We start from the raw sequence: 27,047 nt of genomic DNA, 5'->3' as shown, positions 1-27,047 counted from the left end.
GTGTTTGGTCACAACACGATACATTCCACACAGTTTACAAGATGCACATCACAGACAACACAACACACAACTACCTTCCCAATCTCCAAATACTGCACCTTAAGCAGAAATCTGTAGAATCAGTTGTCATTTATATTACAGCGGAGGTACAAAGAGCAGCCGAATCCAGTTCAGATGGCATTACACGGAATCACATAACTGTGATATATAATACATAATAGTTGCAATGATATACAGTAATGACAATATTTAATAAATAATCATTATAATAAATACTAAAAGATAATTATTTAATAGCTATTATCAGTAGTAGAGGGAAGAAGCCTTTACTTGTCACATATACATTACTACCACTGAGCTGGGGCCTGAACCCCTGACCTACTGATCAGTAACCCTGAGCCTGACAAACATTCCAAAGGATTCCCCCCCCCCCCCCCCCCCCTTTTTTTAAATTTATTTATTTATTTATTTATTTATTATTTATATTATTATTACAAATATAGACTTACAACAAGAGGCTATAAACAACAGTGGTTGCGGCAAAGTGCACTTCATAAACTTGGCCACACGAGGGCAGTCAAGATCCATCCACAACAACACACAGCGCTGCACACACCAGCCTTTAGATTTATAATTATTTGATTCATCAACCTTTATTCTTTCTTCTAGTCTTTCTTTCTTATTTCTTCTAATTATTATTATTATTATTATTATTAAGAGTAGTAGTAGTAGTAGTACTAGTAGTAGAATTATTATGGTTATTGTAGTTGTTATTGTCATCATGTTTTAATATATTTTGTAACACGCAACAAACATAACATTGGCAAACATTTCTTAAAGGTTTTTTCTCCCTTTATTTATTTATTTATTTATTTATTTATTTCTTTTTTTATTGCAGATGTAGACCTAACCTGCGGCTATAAACAACAGTGGTTAGGGCAACGTGCACTTCCTAAACTTGGCCACACGAGGGCGATTATGAGTAGTAGTAGCAGTAGCAGTTTTAGAAGAAGAAGTACTAGTAGCAGCAGAAGTAGTAGTAGTAGAAGAAGAAGAAGAAGAAGAAGTAGTAGAATTATTATTATTACTGTTGTTGTTTTTGTCATGTTTTAACCTATTTTCTAACACGCAACAAGCATAGCATTGGCAAACATTTCTTAAAGGATTTCCCTCCTTTTTTTAAAAAAAAATTTTTAAACGATTTATTACAGACTTGCTACATTTGCGGCGTTAAACAGCAGTGGTTAGGGCAAAGTGCACTTCCATCAACTTTTATTCTTTACTCTAGTCTTTCTTCAATATTATTTCTTCGTCTTCCTTTTTTCTCTTTCCTATTATTATTATTATTATTATTATTATAGTAGTATTGGTAGTAGAATCATTCTTATTGTTGCTGTTATTGTTTTTGTCATGTCGTAATATATTTTGTGACACGCAACAAACATAGCATTGACATACATTTCTTGAAGGATCCCCCCCTTTAAACGATTTATTACAAAGACTAACTATGTAGACTTGCTATATTTGCGGCAGCAGTGGTTAGGGCAAAGTACACTTCCTAACCTTGGCCACACGATGGCAGTCAAGATCCATCCACAACAACACACAGCGCTGCTCACAACAACCTTTATTTTACTCCTCATCCTTTATTCTTTCATCTAGCCTTTCTTTATTACTCCTTCTAATTATTATTATTATTATTATTAGTAGTAGTAGTAGTAGTAGTAGTAGTAGTAGTATTTTTTTTCATTTTATTATTACATATTCCATTTTTAAAGCACGTCTCTTCAGGCCTCTCAGCACTTGACATGGAAATGATTTAAAAAAAAAAAAAAAAAGGTTTAAATAAATGAGCGAATGAATGAATGAATAAATAAAAATAAGATGTTACATTTTGTCCTTGTTAAATACACACCAATATTGTATCTGATTATTTCTAAGCAGAAAAGAAAGACATTATTAGGCGGAATGACGGAGAAACCCTTCTGCTTCTCCCCTTCAAATTAGTGAAGAGGCGCGCGCAGAAACCCCAACATTTAAAGATCGATGAATCCCCGCGGCGTCATAAAGGGAAAAACTGTCAATCAAACCAACAGCATAGTTCTAAGCCTCTGACCTCGGCGCATGACGTCACAAATAAATCTTATGGTTCACTGCTCCCTTTTCACTGTAAGTGTGCCACAGCGTGAGAGCGCGCGCGTATAAGCACATCACGCGCGCACGCACACACACATTATATAATATGCGTAACATATTTATAATAATTTATATAGTTTATGAAAATATGTTTTTTTAAACCACATTACAATTAATTTTTAAACAGCCAAGGGATGAAGACTTGCTCATTTCACTGAGACTGTGAGGTGGCTCTTAAAAGAGCCTTTATGTAGATTAGACGCGGTCGTCGTTTAAGCGCGCTCTCCGCGAATACGGCGGGCCAGCTGAATATCCTTGGGCATGATGGTCACTCTCTTGGCGTGGATGGCGCACAGGTTGGTGTCCTCGAACAGGCCGACCAGGTACGCCTCGCTCGCCTCCTGCAGGGCCATGACGGCCGAGCTCTGGAAACGCAGATCAGTCTTGAAGTCCTGAGCGATTTCTCTCACCAGGCGCTGGAAGGGCAGCTTGCGGATGAGCAGCTCAGTAGACTTCTGATAACGGCGGATCTCTCTCAGAGCCACGGTGCCCGGCCTGTAACGGTGAGGCTTCTTCACGCCGCCGGTGGCCGGGGCGCTCTTGCGGGCGGCCTTAGTGGCGAGCTGCTTTCTGGGCGCCTTGCCACCGGTAGACTTACGGGCGGTCTGCTTGGTTCTTGCCATAGCGTCGAGCTCTGCACTTCACGGACGAAAAACAGAATACACGGCGCTCGCGAACGCCGGCTTTTTAAGCCCTAACGCTGCCCTGCGCTGATTGGGCGTCTTGGAGGCACTCGTCTGTCATTGGATAGAATGTGTGACGTCATTTGATGACTATTGGCTCGTCTTCCGCCACCGGCACAGTTCGAAACACAAGGCGCCCGCCCCTATTCCACGGGCGCGCAGCGCTTTTGTACTCTGCCATTCACCAGTTACACACAAACCGCCCGCCGTCAAAACATATTCTCATCCCTCACACTGCATTTAGCCAACACGCCTCACTATTGTTATTATTATTATTATTATTATTATTATTACTATTACTACTACTACTGCTACTACTTGAATATTTTCCAAGTATATAATTATTTATAATATATATAACGCATATATAATTATTAGCAAATTAGTGTGCTCATGTCCTGATTTTAACCGCGTTTGCTTTGTATTAAGAAGATAGGAATAACATTGCACTTTTGGAGCAGAAGTGGGTGGCTCTTAAAAGAGCCTTTGGGTACTGGCAAACGCAGCAGTGGGCGCGTTTACTTGGTCTTGACGGTCTTCTCAGTCTTCTTGGGCAGAAGCACGGCCTGAATGTTAGGCAGCACACCACCCTGAGCGATGGTCACCCCGCCGAGCAGTTTGTTCAGCTCCTCGTCGTTACGCACGGCGAGCTGCAGGTGGCGGGGGATGATACGGGTCTTCTTGTTGTCACGGGCGGCGTTGCCGGCCAACTCCAGGATCTCAGCAGTCAGATACTCCAGCACGGCGGCCAGGTAGACCGGAGCGCCGGCACCGACGCGCTCGGCGTAGTTGCCTTTACGCAGGAGCCTGTGCACACGGCCCACAGGGAACTGCAGCCCAGCTCTGGAGGAACGAGTCTTGGCCTTGGCCCTAGCCTTTCCGCCGGTTTTCCCACGACCACTCATGGTTATGATCAGACCTGTTCCACGAACGACGCTGAAATAATAAAGACTACGCGCCGAGCCCTCCGTGATATAGCCAACACAGCCGCTCTCTTATTGGCTAAGATCGTTGTGGCAGAAGAACCAATCACAAACGCGCCGTCAAATTCCAGCGTCCGCCCACCATTCTATTCTACGCGACACCCCTCCCACCCCCGTTTGTGACGCCGCCTGTGTGTGTGTGTGTGTGTGTGTGTGTGTGTGTGAGAGAGAGAGAGAGAGAGAGAGAGAGAGAGAGAGAGAGAGAGAGAGCGCATGAAAACAGACAGAAGGGAAAATAGACATACAAACGCACACACTAACACAATGATATACAACGCTATAGAGAAATGTAAATTCTTACTAGTTTGCCCATATGTTCATGTTCCTCCTACAGCCTCTGTTACCGTTTTGGGAGGAGGAATCCAATCCACTAAAAGCATAATTTTGTGTCATGAGAGGACAGGGAATATCGCTCTTTAAACGAAAATATGGGTGGCTCTTAAAAGAGCCGTTTAAGGATCAAAAACATGAATTAAACACACAAACATGTTTATTTCTTTTTGGGGGCTGCCTTTTTCGCCTTTGCCGCTTTGGGCTTTGCTGTCTTGGGCTTCACAGCCTTTGCCTTCTTGGGGCTCTTGGCTGCCTTTTTAGGGGTCGCCGGCTTCTTCGCCTTCTTGGGGCTCTTGGTGGCTTTCTTGGCGGCGGCGGCGGGCTTCTTCGCCTTCTTAGGAGACTTCTTGGCGGCGGCGGCGGGTTTCTTGGCCGCTACCTTCTTGGGCTTCTTAGCCGCGGCGGGCTTCTTGGCTGCCGCCTTCTTGGGTTTGGGCGCGGCTTTCTTTGCGGGCTTCTTGGCTTCGGTCTGCTTCTTGTTCAGCTTGAAAGAGCCAGACGCGCCGGTCCCTTTGGTCTGCACCAGAGTGCCCTTTGTCACGAGGCTCTTGACGGCGAGCTTGACGCGGGAGTTGTTCTTCTCCACATCGTATCCGCCGGCAGCCAAAGCCTTCTTCAAAGCGGCGAGCGACACGCCGCTCCTCTCCTTGGACGAGGAAACCGCCTTGACGATGAGCTCGCCGACGCTGGGGCCCGCTTTCTTGGTCCTCGAAGCTGCTTTCTTCTTGGGCGCTTTGGCCGGCGCGGCGGCGGGCGCGGGAGCGACTTCTGCCATGTCTGTGTGTGCGGAGCTAAGTAGAATAAAAGAGTCAATCGCTGTGGCGCTGTGTAACACAGGAACCTCCCTCCCCGCGGCCGGGGGGCTGGTCTTAAAAGCAGACATGAGAACGTTGTAGACTCAACCCGGGCGCCGCTGAATGACTGCGCTTCCGCGATGCGCTCGCAACTGTGTTTTCTCATGGCATTTCGCGGCGAAAATCAGACTCGTCAGGCAAGCTCCAAAGCGTTCAAGCACGCGTTTCGCGAGAACGGGCTTTCCCGTTTCTCCCGAGGCCCGCCACGGCCAGGAAGAGAGCACCAATCTCGCGCAGCGGGCACAAAAGTGCACGGCGCGCCTGGCGCTCGAGCCGGCGGGCCGCGCATTTCGTGCGTTGTGCTGTGTAAAAAGAGGGCAAAAAACGGCGTGGCCCTTGCGAGGCCTGCGGGCCGAGATGAAGGAGAGCCGTGTGAGTGCTGCTGCTATGTTTGCACCGGCCGAGTGTGGCGTGCAGTATGTGAACCGAGGCCCCTTTTGGGCCGTGTAAAGCACATGAGTGGAGAGCGAGGGCGAAAGAGGGAGAGAGCGGGCGCGCTCGGAGGGACGAGGCGACTCCCGCAGCGTGACTCCCAGCGTCTTTGTCCTCGTCTGGTCTTCGTCGCTCGGGCTGGCGCCGGCACTCGGGCTGGCGCTCCTCGTGCGCGGCCGCGTCCTCTTGTGGTCCCGGGGCGCCAGGTGCGCCTCGTGGCCGCCTCGATCGGCGCGCACCTCCGCCTCGTTACCTGCGCCTGTCTCCGCCCTAGCCCTAGCCCTAGTTAACCCTAGTGCCGTTTAGCCCGGCTCTGCCCTAACCCTAGTGCCGTTTAGCCCGGCTCTGCCCTAGCCCTAGTGCCGTTTAGCCCGGCTCTGCCCTAACCCTAGTGCCGTTTAGCCCGGCTCTGCCCTAGCCCTAGTGCCGTTTAGCCCGGCTCTGCTATATCCTTATGTTTATTCAATTCCACACTGCTGTAACTCTAGTCTTATGAACTCGACAGAGCTCTAACCCCATTCGTTGTTATTCAACTATCACCTCGTTTTAATTGATAAATGTAGCCAATGCTGCTATAAATGCATTTTTATTTACTCCACACTTCTATCTTCACACTTCTACATTTTGTATTTCCTCCACAGTGCTTTAAACTTGTGATTGCGATTTACTCAGTATGGCTAGAATCCTATTTTGAAGTATTTCCTGCTGCTATAACATTGATTAGAATTACTCTGTGCGGCTATAAGCCTATTTTGAAGTACTCTGTGCGGCTATAAGCCTATTTTGAAGTACATCGTGCTGCTATAAGCCTATTTTGAAGTACATCGTGCTGCTATAAGCCCGTTTTGAAGTACATCGTGCTGCTATAAGCCCATTTTGAAGTACATCGTGCTGCTATAAGCCCGTTTTGAAGTACATCGTGCTGCTATAGGCCTATTTTGAAGTACATCGTGCTGCTATAAGCCCATTTTGAAGTACTCTGTGCGGCTATAGGCCTATTTTGAAGTACATCGTGCTGCTATAAGCCCATTTTGAAGTACATCGTGCTGCTATAAGCCTATTTTGAAGTACTCTGTGCTGCTATAAGCCCGTTTTGAAGTACTCTGTGCTGCTATAAGCCTATTTTGAAGTACATCGTGCTGCTATAAGCCCATTTTGAAGTACTCTGTGCTGCTATAAGCCCGTTTTGAAGTACTCTGTGCTGCTATAAGCCCGTTTTGAAGTACTCTGTGCTGCTATAAGCCTATTTTGAAGTACATCGTGCTGCTATAAGCCCATTTTGAAGTACTCTGTGCTGCTATAAGCCCGTTTTGAAGTACTCTGTGCGGCTATAGGCCTATTTTGAAGTACATCGTGCTGCTATAAGCCCATTTTGAAGTACTCTGTGCGGCTATAAGCCTATTTTGAAGTACATCGTGCTGCTATAAGCCTATTTTGAAGTACTCTGTGCGGCTATAAGCCCGTTTTGAAGTACTCTGTGCTGCTATAAGCCTATTTTGAAGTACTCTGTGCGGCTATAGGCCCGTTTTGAAGTACTCTGCGCTGCTATAGGCCTATTTTGAAGTACATCGTGCTGCTATAAGCCCGTTTTGAAGTACTCTGTGCGGCTATAAGCCCGTTTTGAAGTACTCTGTGCGGCTATAGGCCTATTTTGAAGTACTCTGTGCTGCTATAGGCCTATTTTGAAGTACATCCTGCTGCTATAGGCCTATTTTGAAGTACTCTGTGCTGCTATAAGCCTATTTTGAAGTACATCCTGCTGCTATAGGCCTATTTTGAAGTACTCTGTGCTGCTATAAGCCTATTTTGAAGTACATCGTGCTGCTATAACCATATGTTGAAGTACTCTGCGCTGCTATAAGCCTATTTTGAAGTACATCGTGCTGCTATAAGCCCGTTTTGAAGTACTCTGTGCGGCTATAGGCCTATTTTGAAGTACTCTGTGCGGCTATAAGCCTATTTTGAAGTACATCGTGCTGCTATAAGCCCGTTTTGAAGTACTCTGTGCGGCTATAGGCCTATTTTGAAGTACATCGTGCTGCTATAGGCCTATTTTGAAGTACACTGTGCGGCTATAGGCCTATTTTGAAGTACATCGTGCTGCTATAAGCCTATTTTGAAGTACATCGTGCTGCTATAAGCCCGTTTTGAAGTACTCTGTGCGGCTATAGGCCTATTTTGAAGTACATCGTGCTGCTATAAGCCTATTTTGAAGTACATCGTGCTGCTATAACCATATGTTGAAGTACTCTGCGCTGCTATAAGCCTATTTTGAAGTACTCTGTGCGGCTATAGGCCTTTTTTGAAGTACTCTGTGCTGCTGTAGGCCTGTTTTGAAGTACTCTGTGCTGCTATAAGCCTATTTTGACGTACTCTGCGCTGCAATAGGCCTGTTTTGAAGTACTTTGTGGTGCTGTAACATTAATTTATTTACTTCACACTGATAGAACTTTATTTTGAATCACTGTGTGATGCAATAAACGTATTTTGAATTACTTTGTGATGCTATAACCATATTTTGAGTTGCTGTAACCCTGTTTTGAATTACTCTGCACTGCTATAAGCCTATTTTGAAGTACTTTGTGGTGCTGTCATTTGAATTACTTCATGCTGCTATAAAGCCTATTTTGAAGTACTCTGTGGTGCTGTACCAGTAATTTGTATTACTTCATGCTGCTATAAGCCTATTTTGAATTACTTTTTGTTGCTATATCCCTATTTTGAATTATTCCGTGCCACGACGATCTTATTTTGAACTACTCTGTCCCTCTATAACCCTATTTTGAATTACTCGACACAACTATAATCCTATTTTGAGTTACTTTGTGGTAACTCTAACATTAATTTGAATTACTTCATGCTGCTTTAATCCTATTTATAATTACTCTGCACAGCTATAAACATTATTTTGAATAACTCTGTGCCGCTATAATCCTATTCTGAGTTCTTTAGTACCGCAATAACCCTATTTTGAATTATTTCGTGCTGCTATAACCCTATTTTGAAGTACTCTGTGTCACTATGAGCCTATTTGAAAGTACTTTGTGGTACCATATCACTACATTTAATTACTCTGTGCCGCTATAATCCTATTTTGAATTAATTACTTAGTGCAGCTACAACCCTATGTTGAATTACTGTGTGCCTCTATAATACGGTAATTTGAATGACGTTACACTGTTATAGACCTATTTTCAAGTACCTCTTGTTCCTATAAGCCCATTTTCAATTACTTTGTATTGCTATTACCCTATTGGAGTTACTTTGTGCCTCTAGAACCCTATTTTGAATTATTTTGCAGTGCTATAACGCTGATTAGAATTACTTCATTCTGCCATAAAATTATTTAGCAACACCGAGAACGCGCAATGCTCGAACAATCTAGTTTATATTTACTCACCTGTGCATTTAGCATACTACAAAACTGACACAATGAACAAAACAGTCGCGGGGAAACAGCGCGATAAAAGCCGGCGGGGAACGCGCCCCCCCTCCCCCCGCCACACACACACACACACACACACACACACACACACACACACACACACACACACAGAAAGAGAGAGAGAGAGAGACAGAGAGGAAAAGAAGAAAATGCTCTTTATATGAAGGAGTGGGTGGCTCTTAAAAGAGCCGTTGGGTTGATGAAGACGGCGGTAAGGCGCTTTACTTGGAGCTGGTGTACTTGGTGACGGCCTTGGTGCCCTCGGACACGGCGTGCTTGGCCAGCTCGCCGGGAAGCAACAGGCGCACGGCGGTCTGGATCTCCCTGGAGGTGATGGTGGAGCGCTTGTTGTAATGAGCCAGACGAGAGGACTCACCGGCGATACGCTCGAAGATGTCGTTCACGAACGAGTTCATGATGCCCATCGCCTTAGAAGAGATGCCGGTGTCGGGGTGCACCTGCTTCAGGACTTTGTACACGTAGATAGCGTAGCTCTCCTTCCTGGACTTTCTGCGCTTCTTGCCTCCTTTGCCGGCCGTCTTGGTCACGGCTTTCTTGGATCCCTTCTTGGGAGCGGCCTTGGCTGGGTCGGGCATGTTGCTGCTGCTGCTTCTCCAGTAAACTGCGAGAGAATGAATAACGCCCGCCTCGCGGCCGCTCTATTTACAGGCCGACATTGTAATTAGGCACAAGCGAAGAACATTTTTTTATTGGTCAAAATCCCAACCCGCCTCATACAGGGAGCCTCCCACCGCTCCGCCCTCCTCCTCCTCCTCCTCCTCCTCCTCCTCCTCCTCGCTCCCCCCCGCTACGCTTTGTTTCCCTTCCCGCCTTTTTATATTCACAATGTGCACTATAACTAAAGGAAAAAAGTAAAATAAAATAAAAATACACACACACACATACATATATGTATATATTTATCTCTACTACCACCGTCTTCTAACGCGTTTTACACACACACACACACACGTACACACTAAATATAAACATTGAAAACTAGATTATTATGATCGTTATGTGTTCATACAGAAATTATCTTCTACTTGTATGCTACGTGTGTACGGCGCTTGACGCCATTTGCTTAAAGGCCCCCTCGCAAAAAAAAAAAAAAAAAAACCCCACACACACACAGCACGAGAAACAGCTCTTTTTCTGGATGTTTGGGTGGCTCTTAAAAGAGCCGTTGTGTTCGCGTCGTTCGGTGTTGGAGCGTTTAACCGCCGAAGCCGTACAGGGTGCGTCCCTGGCGTTTCAGGGCGTACACCACATCCATGGCGGTGACCGTCTTCCTCTTGGCATGCTCGGTGTAGGTGACGGCGTCGCGGATCACGTTCTCCAGGAACACCTTCAGCACACCGCGAGTCTCTTCGTAGATCAGACCGGAAATACGCTTAACACCGCCACGGCGAGCCAGACGGCGAATAGCCGGCTTGGTGATTCCCTGGATGTTATCGCGAAGAACTTTACGGTGACGCTTGGCGCCTCCTTTGCCAAGCCCCTTTCCGCCCTTGCCTCTGCCAGACATGATGCTGCTCTCTCGAAGTCAAGCTGCTCAATAAAACTCGCCGCGCAGCGCCCACATATTTATCCGCCCTCTACAGGACCTTGTTGAGAACAGGCGAGGAGGCGGGCCTAAGACCAACGGTCACACAATAGAGCACATTCAAAAAGAAACAGAACGCCACAGCTTTCTACCTGCTAGCGTCTTCTTCTTCCTCACCCTCTCTATACACACAAACATTATTATTACTATTATTATTATTAGTAGTAGTTGTTTTTCCAGTAGTAGTAGTAGTAATTGTAGTAGAAGTCTTAATCTGATATGCAAGGCATATATATTAAAAAAAAACAAAACATACAGACAAACACCCGTCAGTGTAAGGAGGTTAGTAAAAGTACTCTGTGTTTGTAAAACATTGACATTCCCTTTACAGACACGAGACGTTCCTTTTGAGCATGCCTGTGGGCTCAAGGCCCGGATTCTAAACTCCTATGTCTGCTATAACGACGGGTCTCGCGTAGCAGCACAGCATCTTATTAGTAGGCCCCTCATTCAGCTGATCACCATCACAGTCTGTGTACACTTTTAATCGAGCCCACATTTTACCACACGAATAGGTCACTCACAAGCGGCACAGAAAGGAATGCAAAGACAACTCTCGGGCCTTACTTTATCAGTTCTCTCAAAGGCAAAATATAATGGACTATCTAAGGTATAATGTCTAAATTAGATACACTTTCTCAAACGCTAACATTCTTAAACTCCACATTCTTAAACTCCAAGTGTCATTCACAAGGAAAGCATACTCGCTTCACCATTCGTGCCAAAGAAACTAATATACAATTCATCAAACACGTGTGTCGACACAAAGCCAGTGTTCTACTGAACACACCGAAGCACTGTCTACTCACAAGCCGTCTCTTTTCTATAAACACAACGCTCACGGTAAAGAGGATTTTGCAGCCCAACATTTTTGCAATCTGACAACACCGTCCATAACTTATCCACTTACTTTACTCATTTATTAGACGTCTACAATGTTCGATGTGTCGATCAGACTGTCATGTAGAAGCGTGTTGATGCACAGAACAACCCCCGTGTTCTCCGTACATCACCATGTATGGGTGCGATGTATGTGACGTGCGTTCATACATTTGATTTATTAAATCATTTCATTATCCGAACCCAGTTATTTACTGCGGATGCAGGCAGTCAAGTTTCGAAATGCGGCCACACGTGGATGAATAAGATCCATCCAGCACAACACACTTCACTAACTACACAAAAAGTCTGTTAGCCTTATAGAATGGAGTAGTATTAATAGGAGCACACATTAGTATTATTACTATTATTATTATCAGTATTATTATTATCAGTATTATTATTATTATTATTATTGTAAGTGGTAGTAGTAGTAGTAGTAGCAGCAGTGTTGTTGTTATCAGAGTAATTTTATTTGCCATATGTATTGACATGTATTAGGAATATTTCTTGGTGTTTGGTCACAACACGATACATTCCACACAGTTTACAAGATGCACATCACAGACAACACAACACACAACTACCTTCCCAATCTCCAAATACTGCACCTTAAGCAGAAATCTGTAGAATCAGTTGTCATTTATATTACAGCGGAGGTACAAAGAGCAGCCGAATCCAGTTCAGATGGCATTACACGGAATCACATAACTGTGATATATAATACATAATAGTTGCAATGATATACAGTAATGACAATATTTAATAAATAATCATTATAATAAATACTAAAAGATAATTATTTAATAGCTATTATCAGTAGTAGAGGGAAGAAGCCTTTACTTGTCACATATACATTACTACCACTGAGCTGGGGCCTGAACCCCTGACCTACTGATCAGTAACCCTGAGCCTGACAAACATTCCAAAGGATTCCCCCCCCCCCCCCCCCCCCCCCCTTTTTTTAAATTTATTTATTTATTTATTTATTTATTATTTATATTATTATTACAAATATAGACTTACAACAAGAGGCTATAAACAACAGTGGTTGCGGCAAAGTGCACTTCATAAACTTGGCCACACGAGGGCAGTCAAGATCCATCCACAACAACACACAGCGCTGCACACACCAGCCTTTAGATTTATAATTATTTGATTCATCAACCTTTATTCTTTCTTCTAGTCTTTCTTTCTTATTTCTTCTAATTATTATTATTATTATTATTATTAAGAGTAGTAGTAGTAGTAGTACTAGTAGTAGAATTATTATGGTTATTGTAGTTGTTATTGTCATCATGTTTTAATATATTTTGTAACACGCAACAAACATAACATTGGCAAACATTTCTTAAAGGTTTTTTCTCCCTTTATTTATTTATTTATTTATTTATTTATTTCTTTTTTTATTGCAGATGTAGACCTAACCTGCGGCTATAAACAACAGTGGTTAGGGCAACGTGCACTTCCTAAACTTGGCCACACGAGGGCGATTATGAGTAGTAGTAGCAGTAGCAGTTTTAGAAGAAGAAGTACTAGTAGCAGCAGAAGTAGTAGTAGTAGAAGAAGAAGAAGAAGAAGAAGTAGTAGAATTATTATTATTACTGTTGTTGTTTTTGTCATGTTTTAACCTATTTTCTAACACGCAACAAGCATAGCATTGGCAAACATTTCTTAAAGGATTTCCCTCCTTTTTTTAAAAAAAAATTTTTAAACGATTTATTACAGACTTGCTACATTTGCGGCGTTAAACAGCAGTGGTTAGGGCAAAGTGCACTTCCATCAACTTTTATTCTTTACTCTAGTCTTTCTTCAATATTATTTCTTCGTCTTCCTTTTTTCTCTTTCCTATTATTATTATTATTATTATTATTATAGTAGTATTGGTAGTAGAATCATTCTTATTGTTGCTGTTATTGTTTTTGTCATGTCGTAATATATTTTGTGACACGCAACAAACATAGCATTGACATACATTTCTTGAAGGATCCCCCCCTTTAAACGATTTATTACAAAGACTAACTATGTAGACTTGCTATATTTGCGGCAGCAGTGGTTAGGGCAAAGTACACTTCCTAACCTTGGCCACACGATGGCAGTCAAGATCCATCCACAACAACACACAGCGCTGCTCACAACAACCTTTATTTTACTCCTCATCCTTTATTCTTTCATCTAGCCTTTCTTTATTACTCCTTCTAATTATTATTATTATTATTATTAGTAGTAGTAGTAGTAGTAGTAGTAGTAGTAGTATTTTTTTTCATTTTATTATTACATATTCCATTTTTAAAGCACGTCTCTTCAGGCCTCTCAGCACTTGACATGGAAATGATTTAAAAAAAAAAAAAAAAAGGTTTAAATAAATGAGCGAATGAATGAATGAATAAATAAAAATAAGATGTTACATTTTGTCCTTGTTAAATACACACCAATATTGTATCTGATTATTTCTAAGCAGAAAAGAAAGACATTATTAGGCGGAATGACGGAGAAACCCTTCTGCTTCTCCCCTTCAAATTAGTGAAGAGGCGCGCGCAGAAACCCCAACATTTAAAGATCGATGAATCCCCGCGGCGTCATAAAGGGAAAAACTGTCAATCAAACCAACAGCATAGTTCTAAGCCTCTGACCTCGGCGCATGACGTCACAAATAAATCTTATGGTTCACTGCTCCCTTTTCACTGTAAGTGTGCCACAGCGTGAGAGCGCGCGCGTATAAGCACATCACGCGCGCACGCACACACACATTATATAATATGCGTAACATATTTATAATAATTTATATAGTTTATGAAAATATGTTTTTTTAAACCACATTACAATTAATTTTTAAACAGCCAAGGGATGAAGACTTGCTCATTTCACTGAGACTGTGAGGTGGCTCTTAAAAGAGCCTTTGTGTAGATTAGACGCGGTCGTCGTTTAAGCGCGCTCTCCGCGAATACGGCGGGCCAGCTGAATATCCTTGGGCATGATGGTCACTCTCTTGGCGTGGATGGCGCACAGGTTGGTGTCCTCGAACAGGCCGACCAGGTACGCCTCGCTCGCCTCCTGCAGGGCCATGACGGCCGAGCTCTGGAAACGCAGATCAGTCTTGAAGTCCTGAGCGATTTCTCTCACCAGGCGCTGGAAGGGCAGCTTGCGGATGAGCAGCTCAGTAGACTTCTGATAACGGCGGATCTCTCTCAGAGCCACGGTGCCCGGCCTGTAACGGTGAGGCTTCTTCACGCCGCCGGTGGCCGGGGCGCTCTTGCGGGCGGCCTTAGTGGCGAGCTGCTTTCTGGGCGCCTTGCCACCGGTAGACTTACGGGCGGTCTGCTTGGTTCTTGCCATAGCGTCGAGCTCTGCACTTCACGGACGAAAAACAGAATACACGGCGCTCGCGAACGCCGGCTTTTTAAGCCCTAACGCTGCCCTGCGCTGATTGGGCGTCTTGGAGGCACTCGTCTGTCATTGGATAGAATGTGTGACGTCATTTGATGACTATTGGCTCGTCTTCCGCCACCGGCACAGTTCGAAACACAAGGCGCCCGCCCCTATTCCACGGGCGCGCAGCGCTTTTGTACTCTGCCATTCACCAGTTACACACAAACCGCCCGCCGTCAAAACATATTCTCATCCCTCACACTGCATTTAGCCAACACGCCTCACTATTGTTATTATTATTATTATTATTATTATTATTATTACTATTACTACTACTACTGCTACTACTTGAATATTTTCCAAGTATATAATTATTTATAATATATATAACGCATATATAATTATTAGCAAATTAGTGTGCTCATGTCCTGATTTTAACCGCGTTTGCTTTGTATTAAGAAGATAGGAATAACATTGCACTTTTGGAGCAGAAGTGGGTGGCTCTTAAAAGAGCCTTTGGGTACTGGCAAACGCAGCAGTGGGCGCGTTTACTTGGTCTTGACGGTCTTCTCAGTCTTCTTGGGCAGAAGCACGGCCTGAATGTTAGGCAGCACACCACCCTGAGCGATGGTCACCCCGCCGAGCAGTTTGTTCAGCTCCTCGTCGTTACGCACGGCGAGCTGCAGGTGGCGGGGGATGATATGGGTCTTCTTGTTGTCACGGGCGGCGTTGCCGGCCAACTCCAGGATCTCAGCAGTCAGATACTCCAGCACGGCGGCCAGGTAGACCGGAGCGCCGGCACCGACGCGCTCGGCGTAGTTGCCTTTACGCAGGAGCCTGTGCACACGGCCCACAGGGAACTGCAGCCCAGCTCTGGAGGAACGAGTCTTGGCCTTGGCCCTAGCCTTTCCGCCGGTTTTCCCGCGACCACTCATGGTTATGATCAGACCTGTTCCACGAACGACGCTGAAATAATAAAGACTACGCGCCGAGCCCTCCGTGATATAGCCAACACAGCCGCTCTCTTATTGGCTAAGATCGTTGTGGCAGAAGAACCAATCACAAACGCGCCGTCAAATTCCAGCGTCCGCCCACCATTCTATTCTACGCGACACCCCTCCCACCCCCGTTTGTGACGCCGCCTGTGTGTGTGTGTGTGTGTGTGTGTGTGTGTGTGTGTGTGTGTGTGAGAGAGAGAGAGAGAGAGAGAGAGAGAGAGAGAGAGAGAGAGAGAGAGAGAGCGCATGAAAACAGACAGAAGGGAAAATAGACATACAAACGCACACACTAACACAATGATATACAACGCTATAGAGAAATGTAAATTCTTACTAGTTTGCCCATATGTTCATGTTCCTCCTACAGCCTCTGTTACCGTTTTGGGAGGAGGAATCCAATCCACTAAAAGCATAATTTTGTGTCATGAGAGGACAGGGAATATCGCTCTTTAAACGAAAATATGGGTGGCTCTTAAAAGAGCCGTTTAAGGATCAAAAACATGAATTAAACACACAAACATGTTTATTTCTTTTTGGGGGCTGCCTTTTTCGCCTTTGCCGCTTTGGGCTTTGCTGTCTTGGGCTTCACAGCCTTTGCCTTCTTGGGGCTCTTGGCTGCCTTTTTAGGGGTCGCCGGCTTCTTCGCCTTCTTGGGGCTCTTGGTGGCTTTCTTGGCGGCGGCGGCGGGCTTCTTCGCCTTCTTAGGAGACTTCTTGGCGGCGGCGGCGGGTTTCTTGGCCGCTACCTTCTTGGGCTTCTTAGCCGCGGCGGGCTTCTTGGCTGCCGCCTTCTTGGGTTTGGGCGCGGCTTTCTTTGCGGGCTTCTTGGCTTCGGTCTGCTTCTTGTTCAGCTTGAAAGAGCCAGACGCGCCGGTCCCTTTGGTCTGCACCAGAGTGCCCTTTGTCACGAGGCTCTTGACGGCGAGCTTGACGCGGGAGTTGTTCTTCTCCACATCGTATCCGCCGGCAGCCAAAGCCTTCTTCAAAGCGGCGAGCGACACGCCGCTCCTCTCCTTGGACGAGGAAACCGCCTTGACGATGAGCTCGCCGACGCTGGGGCCCGCTTTCTTGGTCCTCGAAGCTGCTTTCTTCTTGGGCGCTTTGGCCGGCGCGGCGGCGGGCGCGGGAGCGACTTCTGCCATGTCTGTGTGTGCGGAGCTAAGTAGAATAAAAGAGTCAATCGCTGTGGCGCTGTGTAACACAGGAACCTCCCTCCCCGCGGCCGGGGGGCTGGTCTTAAAAGCAGACATGAGAACGTTGTAGACTCAACCCGGGCGCCGCTGAATGACTGCGCTTCCGCGATGCGCTCGCAACTGTGTTTTCTCATGGCATTTCGCGGCGAAAATCAGACTCGTCAGGCAAGCTCCAAAGCGTTCAAGCACGCGTTTCGCGAGAACGGGCTTTCCCGTTTCTCCCGAGGCCCGCCACGGCCAGGAAGAGAGCACCAATCTCGCGCAGCGGGCACAAAAGTGCACGGCGCGCCTGGCGCTCGAGCCGGCGGGCCGCGCATTTCGTGCGTTGTGCTGTGTAAAAAGAGGGCAAAAAACGGCGTGGCCCTTGCGAGGCCTGCGGGCCGAGATGAAGGAGAGCCGTGTGAGTGCTGCTGCTATGTTTGCACCGGCCGAGTGTGGCGTGCAGTATGTGAACCGAGGCCCCTTTTGGGCCGTGTAAAGCACATGAGTGGAGAGCGAGGGCGAAAGAGGGAGAGAGCGGGCGCGCTCGGAGGGACGAGGCGACTCCCGCAGCGTGACTCCCAGCGTCTTTGTCCTCGTCTGGTCTTCGTCGCTCGGGCTGGCGCCGGCACTCGGGCTGGCGCTCCTCGTGCGCGGCCGCGTCCTCTTGTGGTCCCGGGGCGCCAGGTGCGCCTCGTGGCCGCCTCGATCGGCGCGCACCTCCGCCTCGTTACCTGCGCCTGTCTCCGCCCTAGCCCTAGCCCTAGTTAACCCTAGTGCCGTTTAGCCCGGCTCTGCCCTAACCCTAGTGCCGTTTAGCCCGGCTCTGCCCTAGCCCTAGTGCCGTTTAGCCCGGCTCTGCCCTAACCCTAGTGCCGTTTAGCCCGGCTCTGCCCTAGCCCTAGTGCCGTTTAGCCCGGCTCTGCTATATCCTTATGTTTATTCAATTCCACACTGCTGTAACTCTAGTCTTATGAACTCGACAGAGCTCTAACCCCATTCGTTGTTATTCAACTATCACCTCGTTTTAATTGATAAATGTAGCCAATGCTGCTATAAATGCATTTTTATTTACTCCACACTTCTATCTTCACACTTCTACATTTTGTATTTCCTCCACAGTGCTTTAAACTTGTGATTGCGATTTACTCAGTATGGCTAGAATCCTATTTTGAAGTATTTCCTGCTGCTATAACATTGATTAGAATTACTCTGTGCGGCTATAAGCCTATTTTGAAGTACTCTGTGCGGCTATAAGCCTATTTTGAAGTACATCGTGCTGCTATAAGCCTATTTTGAAGTACATCGTGCTGCTATAAGCCCGTTTTGAAGTACATCGTGCTGCTATAAGCCCATTTTGAAGTACATCGTGCTGCTATAAGCCCGTTTTGAAGTACATCGTGCTGCTATAGGCCTATTTTGAAGTACATCGTGCTGCTATAAGCCCATTTTGAAGTACTCTGTGCGGCTATAGGCCTATTTTGAAGTACATCGTGCTGCTATAAGCCCATTTTGAAGTACATCGTGCTGCTATAAGCCTATTTTGAAGTACTCTGTGCTGCTATAAGCCCGTTTTGAAGTACTCTGTGCTGCTATAAGCCTATTTTGAAGTACATCGTGCTGCTATAAGCCCATTTTGAAGTACTCTGTGCTGCTATAAGCCCGTTTTGAAGTACTCTGTGCTGCTATAAGCCCGTTTTGAAGTACTCTGTGCTGCTATAAGCCTATTTTGAAGTACATCGTGCTGCTATAAGCCCATTTTGAAGTACTCTGTGCTGCTATAAGCCCGTTTTGAAGTACTCTGTGCGGCTATAGGCCTATTTTGAAGTACATCGTGCTGCTATAAGCCCATTTTGAAGTACTCTGTGCGGCTATAAGCCTATTTTGAAGTACATCGTGCTGCTATAAGCCTATTTTGAAGTACTCTGTGCTGCTATAAGCCCGTTTTGAAGTACTCTGTGCTGCTATAAGCCTATTTTGAAGTACTCTGTGCGGCTATAGGCCCGTTTTGAAGTACTCTGCGCTGCTATAGGCCTATTTTGAAGTACATCGTGCTGCTATAAGCCCGTTTTGAAGTACTCTGTGCGGCTATAAGCCCGTTTTGAAGTACTCTGTGCGGCTATAGGCCTATTTTGAAGTACTCTGTGCTGCTATAGGCCTATTTTGAAGTACATCCTGCTGCTATAGGCCTATTTTGAAGTACTCTGTGCTGCTATAAGCCTATTTTGAAGTACATCCTGCTGCTATAGGCCTATTTTGAAGTACTCTGTGCTGCTATAAGCCTATTTTGAAGTACATCGTGCTGCTATAACCATATGTTGAAGTACTCTGCGCTGCTATAAGCCTATTTTGAAGTACATCGTGCTGCTATAAGCCCGTTTTGAAGTACTCTGTGCGGCTATAGGCCTATTTTGAAGTACTCTGTGCGGCTATAAGCCTATTTTGAAGTACATCGTGCTGCTATAAGCCCGTTTTGAAGTACTCTGTGCGGCTATAGGCCTATTTTGAAGTACATCGTGCTGCTATAGGCCTATTTTGAAGTACACTGTGCGGCTATAGGCCTATTTTGAAGTACATCGTGCTGCTATAAGCCTATTTTGAAGTACATCGTGCTGCTATAAGCCCGTTTTGAAGTACTCTGTGCGGCTATAGGCCTATTTTGAAGTACATCGTGCTGCTATAAGCCTATTTTGAAGTACATCGTGCTGCTATAACCATATGTTGAAGTACTCTGCGCTGCTATAAGCCTATTTTGAAGTACTCTGTGCGGCTATAGGCCTTTTTTGAAGTACTCTGTGCTGCTGTAGGCCTGTTTTGAAGTACTCTGTGCTGCTATAAGCCTATTTTGACGTACTCTGCGCTGCAATAGGCCTGTTTTGAAGTACTTTGTGGTGCTGTAACATTAATTTATTTACTTCACACTGATAGAACTTTATTTTGAATCACTGTGTGATGCAATAAACGTATTTTGAATTACTTTGTGATGCTATAACCATATTTTGAGTTGCTGTAACCCTGTTTTGAATTACTCTGCACTGCTATAAGCCTATTTTGAAGTACTTTGTGGTGCTGTCATTTGAATTACTTCATGCTGCTATAAAGCCTATTTTGAAGTACTCTGTGGTGCTGTACCAGTAATTTGTATTACTTCATGCTGCTATAAGCCTATTTTGAATTACTTTTTGTTGCTATATCCCTATTTTGAATTATTCCGTGCCACGACGATCTTATTTTGAACTACTCTGTCCCTCTATAACCCTATTTTGAATTACTCGACACAACTATAATCCTATTTTGAGTTACTTTGTGGTAACTCTAACATTAATTTGAATTACTTCATGCTGCTTTAATCCTATTTATAATTACTCTGCACAGCTATAAACATTATTTTGAATAACTCTGTGCCGCTATAATCCTATTCTGAGTTCTTTAGTACCGCAATAACCCTATTTTGAATTATTTCGTGCTGCTATAACCCTATTTTGAAGTACTCTGTGTCACTATGAGCCTATTTGAAAGTACTTTGTGGTACCATATCACTACATTTAATTACTCTGTGCCGCTATAATCCTATTTTGAATTAATTACTTAGTGCAGCTACAACCCTATGTTGAATTACTGTGTGCCTCTATAATACGGTAATTTGAATGACGTTACACTGTTATAGACCTATTTTCAAGTACCTCTTGTTCCTATAAGCCCATTTTCAATTACTTTGTATTGCTATTACCCTATTGGAGTTACTTTGTGCCTCTAGAACCCTATTTTGAATTATTTTGCAGTGCTATAACGCTGATTAGAATTACTTCATTCTGCCATAAAATTATTTAGCAACACCGAGAACGCGCAATGCTCGAACAATCTAGTTTATATTTACTCACCTGTGCATTTAGCATACTACAAAACTGACACAATGAACAAAACAGTCGCGGGGAAACAGCGCGATAAAAGCCGGCGGGGAACGCGCCCCCCCTCCCCCCGCCACACACACACACACACACACACACACACACACACACACACACACACACAGAAAGAGAGAGAGAGAGAGACAGAGAGGAAAAGAAGAAAATGCTCTTTATATGAAGGAGTGGGTGGCTCTTAAAAGAGCCGTTGGGTTGATGAAGACGGCGGTAAGGCGCTTTACTTGGAGCTGGTGTACTTGGTGACGGCCTTGGTGCCCTCGGACACGGCGTGCTTGGCCAGCTCGCCGGGAAGCAACAGGCGCACGGCGGTCTGGATCTCCCTGGAGGTGATGGTGGAGCGCTTGTTGTAATGAGCCAGACGAGAGGACTCACCGGCGATACGCTCGAAGATGTCGTTCACGAACGAGTTCATGATGCCCATCGCCTTAGAAGAGATGCCGGTGTCGGGGTGCACCTGCTTCAGGACTTTGTACACGTAGATAGCGTAGCTCTCCTTCCTGGACTTTCTGCGCTTCTTGCCTCCTTTGCCGGCCGTCTTGGTCACGGCTTTCTTGGATCCCTTCTTGGGAGCGGCCTTGGCTGGGTCGGGCATGTTGCTGCTGCTGCTTCTCCAGTAAACTGCGAGAGAATGAATAACGCCCGCCTCGCGGCCGCTCTATTTACAGGCCGACATTGTAATTAGGCACAAGCGAAGAACATTTTTTTATTGGTCAAAATCCCAACCCGCCTCATACAGGGAGCCTCCCACCGCTCCGCCCTCCTCCTCCTCCTCCTCCTCCTCCTCCTCCTCCTCCTCCTCCTCCTCCTCCTCCTCCTCGCTCCCCCCCGCTACGCTTTGTTTCCCTTCCCGCCTTTTTATATTCACAATGTGCACTATAACTAAAGGAAAAAAGTAAAATAAAATAAAAATACACACACACACATACATATATGTATATATTTATCTCTACTACCACCGTCTTCTAACGCGTTTTACACACACACACACACACGTACACACTAAATATAAACATTGAAAACTAGATTATTATGATCGTTATGTGTTCATACAGAAATTATCTTCTACTTGTATGCTACGTGTGTACGGCGCTTGACGCCATTTGCTTAAAGGCCCCCTCGCAAAAAAAAAAAAAAAAAAACCCCACACACACACAGCACGAGAAACAGCTCTTTTTCTGGATGTTTGGGTGGCTCTTAAAAGAGCCGTTGTGTTCGCGTCGTTCGGTGTTGGAGCGTTTAACCGCCGAAGCCGTACAGGGTGCGTCCCTGGCGTTTCAGGGCGTACACCACATCCATGGCGGTGACCGTCTTCCTCTTGGCATGCTCGGTGTAGGTGACGGCGTCGCGGATCACGTTCTCCAGGAACACCTTCAGCACACCGCGAGTCTCTTCGTAGATCAGACCGGAAATACGCTTAACACCGCCACGGCGAGCCAGACGGCGAATAGCCGGCTTGGTGATTCCCTGGATGTTATCGCGAAGAACTTTACGGTGACGCTTGGCGCCTCCTTTGCCAAGCCCCTTTCCGCCCTTGCCTCTGCCAGACATGATGCTGCTCTCTCGAAGTCAAGCTGCTCAATAAAACTCGCCGCGCAGCGCCCACATATTTATCCGCCCTCTACAGGACCTTGTTGAGAACAGGCGAGGAGGCGGGCCTAAGACCAACGGTCACACAATAGAGCACATTCAAAAAGAAACAGAACGCCACAGCTTTCTACCTGCTAGCGTCTTCTTCTTCCTCACCCTCTCTATACACACAAACATTATTATTACTATTATTATTATTAGTAGTAGTTGTTTTTCCAGTAGTAGTAGTAGTAATTGTAGTAGAAGTCTTAATCTGATATGCAAGGCATATATATTAAAAAAAAACAAAACATACAGACAAACACCCGTCAGTGTAAGGAGGTTAGTAAAAGTACTCTGTGTTTGTAAAACATTGACATTCCCTTTACAGACACGAGACGTTCCTTTTGAGCATGCCTGTGGGCTCAAGGCCCGGATTCTAAACTCCTATGTCTGCTATAACGACGGGTCTCGCGTAGCAGCACAGCATCTTATTAGTAGGCCCCTCATTCAGCTGATCACCATCACAGTCTGTGTACACTTTTAATCGAGCCCACATTTTACCACACGAATAGGTCACTCACAAGCGGCACAGAAAGGAATGCAAAGACAACTCTCGGGCCTTACTTTATCAGTTCTCTCAAAGGCAAAATATAATGGACTATCTAAGGTATAATGTCTAAATTAGATACACTTTCTCAAACGCTAACATTCTTAAACTCCACATTCTTAAACTCCAAGTGTCATTCACAAGGAAAGCATACTCGCTTCACCATTCGTGCCAAAGAAACTAATATACAATTCATCAAACACGTGTGTCGACACAAAGCCAGTGTTCTACTGAACACACCGAAGCACTGTCTACTCACAAGCCGTCTCTTTTCTATAAACACAACGCTCACGGTAAAGAGGATTTTGCAGCCCAACATTTTTGCAATCTGACAACACCGTCCATAACTTATCCACTTACTTTACTCATTTATTAGACGTCTACAATGTTCGATGTGTCGATCAGACTGTCATGTAGAAGCGTGTTGATGCACAGAACAACCCCCGTGTTCTCCGTACATCACCATGTATGGGTGCGATGTATGTGACGTGCGTTCATACATTTGATTTATTAAATCATTTCATTATCCGAACCCAGTTATTTACTGCGGATGCAGGCAGTCAAGTTTCGAAATGCGGCCACACGTGGATGAATAAGATCCATCCAGCACAACACACTTCACTAACTACACAAAAAGTCTGTTAGCCTTATAGAATGGAGTAGTATTAATAGGAGCACACATTAGTATTATTACTATTATTATTATCAGTATTATTATTATCAGTATTATTATTATTATTATTATTGTAAGTGGTAGTAGTAGTAGTAGTAGCAGCAGTGTTGTTGTTATCAGAGTAATTTTATTTGCCATATGTATTGACATGTATTAGGAATATTTCTTGGTGTTTGGTCACAACACGATACATTCCACACAGTTTACAAGATGCACATCACAGACAACACAACACACAACTACCTTCCCAATCTCCAAATACTGCACCTTAAGCAGAAATCTGTAGAATCAGTTGTCATTTATATTACAGCGGAGGTACAAAGAGCAGCCGAATCCAGTTCAGATGGCATTACACGGAATCACATAACTGTGATATATAATACATAATAGTTGCAATGATATACAGTAATGACAATATTTAATAAATAATCATTATAATAAATACTAAAAGATAATTATTTAATAGCTATTATCAGTAGTAGAGGGAAGAAGCCTTTACTTGTCACATATACATTACTACCACTGAGCTGGGGCCTGAACCCCTGACCTACTGATCAGTAACCCTGAGCCTGACAAACATTCCAAAGGATTCCCCCCCCCCCCCCCCCCCCCCCCTTTTTTTTAATTTATTTATTTATTTATTTATTTATTATTTATATTATTATTACAAATATAGACTTACAACAAGAGGCTATAAACAACAGTGGTTGCGGCAAAGTGCACTTCATAAACTTGGCCACACGAGGGCAGTCAAGATCCATCCACAACAACACACAGCGCTGCACACACCAGCCTTTAGATTTATAATTATTTGATTCATCAACCTTTATTCTTTCTTCTAGTCTTTCTTTCTTATTTCTTCTAATTATTATTATTATTATTATTATTAAGAGTAGTAGTAGTAGTAGTACTAGTAGTAGAATTATTATGGTTATTGTAGTTGTTATTGTCATCATGTTTTAATATATTTTGTAACACGCAACAAACATAACATTGGCAAACATTTCTTAAAGGTTTTTTCTCCCTTTATTTATTTATTTATTTATTTATTTATTTATTTTTTTATTGCAGATGTAGACCTAACCTGCGGCTATAAACAACAGTGGTTAGGGCAACGTGCACTTCCTAAACTTGGCCACACGAGGGCGATTATGAGTAGTAGTAGCAGTAGCAGTTTTAGAAGAAGAAGTACTAGTAGCAGCAGAAGTAGTAGTAGTAGAAGAAGAAGAAGAAGAAGAAGTAGTAGAATTATTATTATTACTGTTGTTGTTTTTGTCATGTTTTAACCTATTTTCTAACACGCAACAAGCATAGCATTGGCAAACATTTCTTAAAGGATTTCCCTCCTTTTTTTAAAAAAAAATTTTTAAACGATTTATTACAGACTTGCTACATTTGCGGCGTTAAACAGCAGTGGTTAGGGCAAAGTGCACTTCCATCAACTTTTATTCTTTACTCTAGTCTTTCTTCAATATTATTTCTTCGTCTTCCTTTTTTCTCTTTCCTATTATTATTATTATTATTATTATTATAGTAGTATTGGTAGTAGAATCATTCTTATTGTTGCTGTTATTGTTTTTGTCATGTCGTAATATATTTTGTGACACGCAACAAACATAGCATTGACATACATTTCTTGAAGGATCCCCCCCTTTAAACGATTTATTACAAAGACTAACTATGTAGACTTGCTATATTTGCGGCAGCAGTGGTTAGGGCAAAGTACACTTCCTAACCTTGGCCACACGATGGCAGTCAAGATCCATCCACAACAACACACAGCGCTGCTCACAACAACCTTTATTTTACTCCTCATCCTTTATTCTTTCATCTAGCCTTTCTTTATTACTCCTTCTAATTATTATTATTATTATTATTAGTAGTAGTAGTAGTAGTAGTAGTAGTAGTAGTATTTTTTTTCATTTTATTATTACATATTCCATTTTTAAAGCACGTCTCTTCAGGCCTCTCAGCACTTGACATGGAAATGATTTTAAAAAAAAAAAAAAAAGGTTTAAATAAATGAGCGAATGAATGAATGAATAAATAAAAATAAGATGTTACATTTTGTCCTTGTTAAATACACACCAATATTGTATCTGATTATTTCTAAGCAGAAAAGAAAGACATTATTAGGCGGAATGACGGAGAAACCCTTCTGCTTCTCCCCTTCAAATTAGTGAAGAGGCGCGCGCAGAAACCCCAACATTTAAAGATCGATGAATCCCCGCGGCGTCATAAAGGGAAAAACTGTCAATCAAACCAACAGCATAGTTCTAAGCCTCTGACCTCGGCGCATGACGTCACAAATAAATCTTATGGTTCACTGCTCCCTTTTCACTGTAAGTGTGCCACAGCGTGAGAGCGCGCGCGTATAAGCACATCACGCGCGCACGCACACACACATTATATAATATGCGTAACATATTTATAATAATTTATATAGTTTATGAAAATATGTTTTTTTAAACCACATTACAATTAATTTTTAAACAGCCAAGGGATGAAGACTTGCTCATTTCACTGAGACTGTGAGGTGGCTCTTAAAAGAGCCTTTGTGTAGATTAGACGCGGTCGTCGTTTAAGCGCGCTCTCCGCGAATACGGCGGGCCAGCTGAATATCCTTGGGCATGATGGTCACTCTCTTGGCGTGGATGGCGCACAGGTTGGTGTCCTCGAACAGGCCGACCAGGTACGCCTCGCTCGCCTCCTGCAGGGCCATGACGGCCGAGCTCTGGAAACGCAGATCAGTCTTGAAGTCCTGAGCGATTTCTCTCACCAGGCGCTGGAAGGGCAGCTTGCGGATGAGCAGCTCAGTAGACTTCTGATAACGGCGGATCTCTCTCAGAGCCACGGTGCCCGGCCTGTAACGGTGAGGCTTCTTCACGCCGCCGGTGGCCGGGGCGCTCTTGCGGGCGGCCTTAGTGGCGAGCTGCTTTCTGGGCGCCTTGCCACCGGTAGACTTACGGGCGGTCTGCTTGGTTCTTGCCATAGCGTCGAGCTCTGCACTTCACGGACGAAAAACAGAATACACGGCGCTCGCGAACGCCGGCTTTTTAAGCCCTAACGCTGCCCTGCGCTGATTGGGCGTCTTGGAGGCACTCGTCTGTCATTGGATAGAATGTGTGACGTCATTTGATGACTATTGGCTCGTCTTCCGCCACCGGCACAGTTCGAAACACAAGGCGCCCGCCCCTATTCCACGGGCGCGCAGCGCTTTTGTACTCTGCCATTCACCAGTTACACACAAACCGCCCGCCGTCAAAACATATTCTCATCCCTCACACTGCATTTAGCCAACACGCCTCACTATTGTTATTATT

The 27,047-nt window shown here is 44.6% G+C and overlaps 10 protein-coding genes across 10 annotated transcripts; all 10 read right to left on the bottom strand.

The window, feature by feature from the left end:
- Positions 1–2,390: 2,390 nt before the first annotated feature.
- On the bottom strand, positions 2,391–2,852 carry LOC128318350 (histone H3). Its single transcript, XM_053234129.1, has one exon. It carries the CDS (start codon positions 2,817–2,819, stop codon positions 2,409–2,411), a length of 411 nt encoding a protein of 136 aa, XP_053090104.1. The 5' UTR covers positions 2,820–2,852; the 3' UTR covers positions 2,391–2,408.
- Positions 2,853–3,382: 530 nt separating this feature from the next.
- Positions 3,383–15,765, bottom strand: LOC128318400 (histone H2AX-like). The gene is made up of 3 exons (XM_053234183.1): positions 15,333–15,765; positions 7,851–7,855; positions 3,383–3,798 (listed from the first exon to the last, which is right to left on the bottom strand). Exons 1-3 carry the CDS (start codon positions 15,713–15,715, stop codon positions 3,398–3,400), a joined length of 789 nt encoding a protein of 262 aa, XP_053090158.1. The 5' UTR covers positions 15,716–15,765; the 3' UTR covers positions 3,383–3,397.
- Positions 4,295–5,093, bottom strand: LOC117597363 (histone H1-like). The gene has a single exon (XM_053234111.1). The coding sequence runs from the start codon at positions 5,076–5,078 to the stop codon at positions 4,353–4,355; it is 726 nt and encodes a 241-aa protein (XP_053090086.1). The 5' UTR covers positions 5,079–5,093; the 3' UTR covers positions 4,295–4,352.
- Positions 9,099–9,558, bottom strand: LOC128318376 (histone H2B-like). Its single transcript, XM_053234155.1, has one exon. It carries the CDS (start codon positions 9,520–9,522, stop codon positions 9,148–9,150), a length of 375 nt encoding a protein of 124 aa, XP_053090130.1. The 5' UTR covers positions 9,523–9,558; the 3' UTR covers positions 9,099–9,147.
- On the bottom strand, positions 10,091–10,469 carry LOC128318367 (histone H4). The gene has a single exon (XM_053234146.1). It carries the CDS (start codon positions 10,452–10,454, stop codon positions 10,143–10,145), a length of 312 nt encoding a protein of 103 aa, XP_053090121.1. The 5' UTR covers positions 10,455–10,469; the 3' UTR covers positions 10,091–10,142.
- On the bottom strand, positions 14,291–14,780 carry LOC128318348 (histone H3). The gene has a single exon (XM_053234127.1). The coding sequence runs from the start codon at positions 14,745–14,747 to the stop codon at positions 14,337–14,339; it is 411 nt and encodes a 136-aa protein (XP_053090102.1). The 5' UTR covers positions 14,748–14,780; the 3' UTR covers positions 14,291–14,336.
- A 478-nt stretch (positions 15,766–16,243) lies between the features above and the next one.
- LOC128318335 (histone H1-like) lies at positions 16,244–17,042 on the bottom strand. The gene has a single exon (XM_053234114.1). It carries the CDS (start codon positions 17,025–17,027, stop codon positions 16,302–16,304), a length of 726 nt encoding a protein of 241 aa, XP_053090089.1. The 5' UTR covers positions 17,028–17,042; the 3' UTR covers positions 16,244–16,301.
- Positions 17,043–21,043: 4,001 nt separating this feature from the next.
- On the bottom strand, positions 21,044–21,503 carry LOC128317010 (histone H2B-like). The gene has a single exon (XM_034304398.2). The coding sequence runs from the start codon at positions 21,465–21,467 to the stop codon at positions 21,093–21,095; it is 375 nt and encodes a 124-aa protein (XP_034160289.1). The 5' UTR covers positions 21,468–21,503; the 3' UTR covers positions 21,044–21,092.
- A 556-nt stretch (positions 21,504–22,059) lies between these two features.
- On the bottom strand, positions 22,060–22,438 carry LOC128318366 (histone H4). Its single transcript, XM_053234145.1, has one exon. It carries the CDS (start codon positions 22,421–22,423, stop codon positions 22,112–22,114), a length of 312 nt encoding a protein of 103 aa, XP_053090120.1. The 5' UTR covers positions 22,424–22,438; the 3' UTR covers positions 22,060–22,111.
- Positions 22,439–26,259: 3,821 nt separating this feature from the next.
- Positions 26,260–26,749, bottom strand: LOC128318347 (histone H3). Its single transcript, XM_053234126.1, has one exon. The coding sequence runs from the start codon at positions 26,714–26,716 to the stop codon at positions 26,306–26,308; it is 411 nt and encodes a 136-aa protein (XP_053090101.1). The 5' UTR covers positions 26,717–26,749; the 3' UTR covers positions 26,260–26,305.
- Between the last annotated feature and the right edge of the window lie 298 nt (positions 26,750–27,047).

This window comes from Pangasianodon hypophthalmus, chromosome 5 (genome assembly GCF_027358585.1).
Source record: "Pangasianodon hypophthalmus isolate fPanHyp1 chromosome 5, fPanHyp1.pri, whole genome shotgun sequence".
Taxonomy (NCBI): Eukaryota; Metazoa; Chordata; class Actinopteri; order Siluriformes; family Pangasiidae; genus Pangasianodon; species Pangasianodon hypophthalmus.
The sequence above is the reverse complement of the archived record's forward strand: the minus strand, read 5'-3'. Positions and strand labels throughout refer to the sequence as shown.

Excerpts from the sequence above, each read along its gene's own strand:
- LOC128318350 (XM_053234129.1), bottom strand. The coding sequence starts at position 2,819 with ATGGCAAGAACCAAGCAGACCGCCCGTAAGTCTACCGGTGGCAAGGCG.
- LOC128318366 (XM_053234145.1), bottom strand. The coding sequence starts at position 22,423 with ATGTCTGGCAGAGGCAAGGGCGGAAAGGGGCTTGGCAAAGGAGGCGCC.
- LOC128318376 (XM_053234155.1), bottom strand. The coding sequence starts at position 9,522 with ATGCCCGACCCAGCCAAGGCCGCTCCCAAGAAGGGATCCAAGAAAGCC.
- LOC128318335 (XM_053234114.1), bottom strand. The coding sequence starts at position 17,027 with ATGTCTGCTTTTAAGACCAGCCCCCCGGCCGCGGGGAGGGAGGTTCCT.
- LOC128318367 (XM_053234146.1), bottom strand. The coding sequence starts at position 10,454 with ATGTCTGGCAGAGGCAAGGGCGGAAAGGGGCTTGGCAAAGGAGGCGCC.
- LOC128318400 (XM_053234183.1), bottom strand. The coding sequence starts at position 15,715 with ATGAGTGGTCGCGGGAAAACCGGCGGAAAGGCTAGGGCCAAGGCCAAG.
- LOC128318347 (XM_053234126.1), bottom strand. The coding sequence starts at position 26,716 with ATGGCAAGAACCAAGCAGACCGCCCGTAAGTCTACCGGTGGCAAGGCG.
- LOC117597363 (XM_053234111.1), bottom strand. The coding sequence starts at position 5,078 with ATGTCTGCTTTTAAGACCAGCCCCCCGGCCGCGGGGAGGGAGGTTCCT.
- LOC128318348 (XM_053234127.1), bottom strand. The coding sequence starts at position 14,747 with ATGGCAAGAACCAAGCAGACCGCCCGTAAGTCTACCGGTGGCAAGGCG.
- LOC128317010 (XM_034304398.2), bottom strand. The coding sequence starts at position 21,467 with ATGCCCGACCCAGCCAAGGCCGCTCCCAAGAAGGGATCCAAGAAAGCC.